Raw genomic sequence first — 4,945 nt, forward strand, 5'->3', positions numbered from 1 at the left:
ACATCGTAATCGAGGGAAACCTCTCCCGCTGAACAAACAGTCTGAAAGACTGAAATAAAATTAGAAAAATGCGAGCACAAGTGTAAGACTTGAACCCCAACTGACTAGTTCCACCACAAGGAACCTAATAACCTTGCACTTTAGTCACTGTTGGTATTGCTTCCCGGAATACCTTGCTATCAGGAGTGCAATTACCATCTCAAAAAAAGGACTGCAATTACCACAATGGAGCTCTGCTATATAGAGCAAGGAGCTCAAAACAGGTACACAGATTGCGTTTCTCTTTCATTCAGATGACCAACATTAGATTTTAGGATTCAAAATCCATTATTTTTTTTGCACATCCCAAAGTCCAAAATTTCACACAAAGATAATCAATGCACCAACCAAAAGCTGGCATATATCAGTTCAATTCTTGTCACCACAAGCGAATCTATTCATTCCTATTATATTCAACTGCAAGAAAGAGAAGCATCTAGGAATTTTTACGATACCATTCAAGTCTTACAAAAAATGTCAGACAGATACAAGGATCTCTTCCAAGATCAAATTGGTCCAAAATGCAGGAACAGCTTACTTGGGGCGTCATTTTCAGGCAACATTTATTGGAAAAAACTTCACTCCATTGAAAGGTTGCATGAGTTGGTCACAACCAAAAACCAGCAGCTGACTCTCTGCTTGGCTAACTACGTGCATACTCAAGCAAACGCAGGGGCTGGTGTGCAACCAGTAGCAGGTGCAACTGTCTTCTGTGCAGAGCTGTACTTCTTTGTGACGAACCTAACATGTTTCATTTGTCAGTTAATGGTCATCAGCTAAATCATACTGCAGTAGCTACTAATCTGGTGTTTAGTGTTTACACACTGATGATTAAAGTAGCTACACATCTTCCTAACATCTCGATGCAATATTTCTTTGACAGGCGATCATAAAAGGAAGCTAATAATATTGTACTGTCATCTCTGTTCTCTTGATGAAACAATCACTTCAACAGACAATGCAATTTAGTGGATATCACAAGTGTAAGTACATGATATCATCATAAGTATTGAGGTTTATAAACAATAGATACCTGAAGAAATCTCTCCATAGCAATTCAAACATTAACCAATTTGTCCCAGCATCGGATGTTCCGTCACCGTCCTTGGGTGTTGACCCTGATGGAATTGTTCTAGAAGAGAAAATTGCCAATTATGCACAAAAGAAATAAGACCATAACATAATGATGAGACAGAGTATGTTACTACTTTCTCCCTATACTTCTGTTAGGGTTCACAGAAACATCACATACCTAATGGCATGCTTCTTCAACTCCTCATACATGAAACGTGGAGAGAGACAACCAGTAGCAAGCCATGGTGAAATTTTGCAGGAGAAATTAGCACCATATATGCTATTCTGAGTACTATCTTTCACAGCTTTGTTTGGCTGCATACAACACTCTGCAGCAAATTTCTTCAGCCTTTCCAGGGCTTCTGCCTCACCACCAATGAGATTTGAACCAGCAGCAGATTTTGAGTCCTGAATTAACAAAGTGAAATTTCAATTTCAGAAAAACATAGCACTCAGGATGACAGATATGTTGAACTGAATGTAGGGAATTGTTGATGACAGGAGCACAAGCACAATCATTAATGGAAACATAAAGAACTACTCCCTCTGTAAACTAATATAAGAGCATTTAGATCACTACTTTAGTTATCTAAACACTCTTATATTAGTTTACGGAGGGAGTATTATGCTAGGTATACAAACATTACAGAAAGATATGGACTATAGCTCAAATAAACTGATCCTATCCTATCGTTGTTGTCACTACCACAAAACTAAGCATCTGGTGTCAGGCTGTCAGCATCAATGTCGCAGTCCACATTTTACACGTACGAATCAAGCAGACCTCAGGTTATGGGCTTAAGCTGTCATTAAATTAGTGCGACACTGGGACAACAGAGAAGCATATCACGATTGTACAGAAGCAAAGACAAAACCATTTTTTCTTTTCATGTGGTTGGTCGGACCCTACACACACGGGAGCTACGTGCACTGGTGTGCCCTTTTTTTTACAATCTTGTCACCTTTTTTATGAATTTACAACAAAAAGAAGAAAAATGGTCATGCTCTCATTTTGTCGCCTACTGCTCTGAAAATGCTACCACATGCCCGGCCAAACAAGAAGCAAGCATGCAAACCCTAGCACTAACTTCATTAATATGGCCAACATGCAGCAATTATTGTATGAACCTAAATACACGAACAAGCAACCTTTCTACTCAATTCTCATTCCTTAGTGTCAAAGATGCGTTGATCCAACTTACTAACATAATCGCCTAAGAATACACTGTAATCTTTTACAACAATTCACTAGCTAAATGGTCAACATGACCAAGCAAGCTATACTTGGCTGCACCATCCAGTTCTATTTTGCACAATTCAGTGCGAGAATTATCGAACTCACAAACTTTCACCACGCAAGAGTTTGCATTGACTTATATCTTGGCAAGAAGCTGAATGTAGTGAGATTCAAATGTGTTTCGCGAGAATGAGGTGTCTCTGAAAACTTTTACCTGTGCCATGGCCGGTGGTGCGGAGAGTCCAAGCTCACCAAGCGTGGGGATGTCACCAGGTTCGAGCACATTCTTCATAGGCACACACTTGACCTCTTCTGGCGCGTCCAGCACCTTCCTAACCTCCAACCCCTTGACGGCCTCCCTGAATCCGCCATAGTTGGATGGCATGTCATCGAGCCTGAAGGGCAGATCGTCCAAGTGGTACAGCGTGCTGCCCCAGAAGTACTTAACCTCGACGCCTTCCTTCTCTATGGCCTTGCTGACCTTCTCCTCCGCGCGGCACTCGTCCCGCGACACCTCCCCATGCGCGTAGACGGCCTCTGCTCCGGCTGCACGCGCGAGCTCGGGGATCACCACCTCGGGCCTCCCAACCCGCACGACGAGGTCGCCGCCGCGCGCGCGGAGACTCCGGCGCAGGTCGGCGACGGAGTCCAGCAGGAAGCTGGCGCGGTAGGGCCCGGTGCGGTCGAAGCCCGAGGGGGACTTGCCGAAGTCGCGTGGGTCGAAGACAAAGACGGGGAGGAGGGAGGACGACGCGCCGACGGCGGCGTGGAGAGGCTCGTGGTCGTGGAGGCGCAGGTCGGCGCGGAACCAGACGAGCGTGCGGCGGCGGCCGGCGGCGCCGGGGGCGCCGGAGGGGAAGGAGCGGGAGAGGCCGGGCGAGGAGGCGGTGAGCGGGGAGAGGAGGGAGGCCGCGGCGGCGTTGAGGCGGGTGGCGCGGCGCGGGGAGGAGGAGGCGGCGGAGGGGTGGAGGCAGACGGCGAGGGTGGAGATTTGGGTGGGTAGGTGGGCGGCGGAGGGGACGGAGGCGAGGGTGGCGGGGGCGGTGGGCGCGCGGAGCGAGAGGGAGAGGGAGAAGGAGGCGAAGGGGAGGTTGGGGTCGTCCCGCGGGTGCGCGACGGGGTCGGAGTCGGAGGCGGTGGCGGCCATGGATGGCGAGGTGGCGGTGGGGTGGGGTGGGGTGGCGGTGGTTGAGATGCGGGAGTGGGTTTGGTTCGGATGAGGCGCGAGGGGAGGAGGGAGGTGAGGTGAGGTGGGTCGGGGTAGGCGACGGGGGGAAGGTGGTGGAGAATTTCTTTTCTTTTCTTTTCGATCCCACCAACCATTTTCGTGTAATGGTTTACCCGATTTCGCCATTTTCGTCCACCACACCAACCCCCGTGTGACCGTGTCCGTTGACACGTGAGGTTTTCCAGGAGAAGGTTCTCTCTGCAATTTTACTAATTCATCATCTTGTAAAGATTTTTTTGCGAGATACCTTTACTCTTGTAAAAAGCAGAGTTGATGATGATGATGTCTTGCCATCCTGCAATATAGACCGTCTGATCTATATCTAACAAATAGGAAAGAAACTATGACAATTTACCCGCACTCCTCTTCACATTTGCAGATAAGGTCTTCCCTCGTTCATCATTTTCTCCTACAAAATCTTGATGTTCCGTACAACTCTCATGAAGAAAATTAACTCCTAGTCACCAACGCGGATTATCAAACGGGCACACTCAAATGTGGTGCATACGCGACATCTGGTCGAGCCCCGGTCATCCAACTACATTTCCAACAATTTCTTCAATTTCAAACACGAATTTCAGACAAAATTTAACCGAGTTCATATATTACATGCAAACTACTCCAAAGGAAACTAAACCAAACTAAGGTACGTAGGAATTGTGCAGGAATTTTGGAGGAACCCCAATCCTACATGAATTATTTCCTTCGCAACCATCGGAACAAAAGGATTCATCGCTTCCCTTCCTCTGTAAAGTTTTCTCTACCTATACTTTTTCAAAGGAAAAATAAAATCCACTCACACCTCTTGTATTCGCGGAGGCCCAAGGCAGGGAAAGGGAAAAAGCCTACTCAACCGTGCATCTGGCCCCCTTGGACCCACATCATGCATAGAATAAGATGGAATTATTGGGTACTTAACGGACGAGACTTGCGTGCTCCCTCCCCATACTTTCATCTGTGCTCCCACTTCATCCTACGGCTGTTTTTTTCGTTTTCCTTTCTAACCTAATCATCCCCCTCTGATTTTAAGGAGGTAGGGCTGGACCTTATTTTGTTTCAATCAAATCAAGCCACGTATGCGGGAACATGGATGGGCGCACGCGCGGGGAGCAGGCAAGTCTCGTCCGTACTTAACGTATAAAATTCGTTTGGTGGGACCAATGTGTGTAGATTTCCACTTTTAGCTTTCCTATGTCCCAAACAATCAACCATTGGTATTGTACAGTCTTTTTCCACCCAAAATTTTGCTCCTCGTATCCTTTCCCTTTCCTTCATTTTCCCACAATCCTATATTTTTCTCTCCTTTGTTCCGAATAGGGCCTAAATATAAAACAAAATAGAACCTCGTAGGTGATACGTTCATTTTG

At 46.6% G+C, this 4,945-nt stretch overlaps 1 protein-coding gene across 1 annotated transcript; it reads right to left on the reverse strand.

Annotated features, from left to right (window-relative positions):
* Window positions 1-371: 371 nt before the first annotated feature.
* On the reverse strand, window positions 372-3,599 carry LOC125519984 (blue-light photoreceptor PHR2). The gene is made up of 4 exons (XM_048684763.1): window positions 2,565-3,599; window positions 1,292-1,521; window positions 1,073-1,171; window positions 372-780 (listed from the first exon to the last, which is right to left on the reverse strand). The coding sequence occupies exons 1-4, from the start codon at window positions 3,495-3,497 to the stop codon at window positions 699-701; spliced, it is 1,344 nt and encodes a 447-aa protein (XP_048540720.1). The 5' UTR covers window positions 3,498-3,599; the 3' UTR covers window positions 372-698.
* Window positions 3,600-4,945: the final 1,346 nt, after the last annotated feature.

Source organism: Triticum urartu, chromosome 7 (genome assembly GCF_003073215.2).
Source record: "Triticum urartu cultivar G1812 chromosome 7, Tu2.1, whole genome shotgun sequence".
Classification (NCBI taxonomy): domain Eukaryota; kingdom Viridiplantae; phylum Streptophyta; class Magnoliopsida; order Poales; family Poaceae; genus Triticum; species Triticum urartu.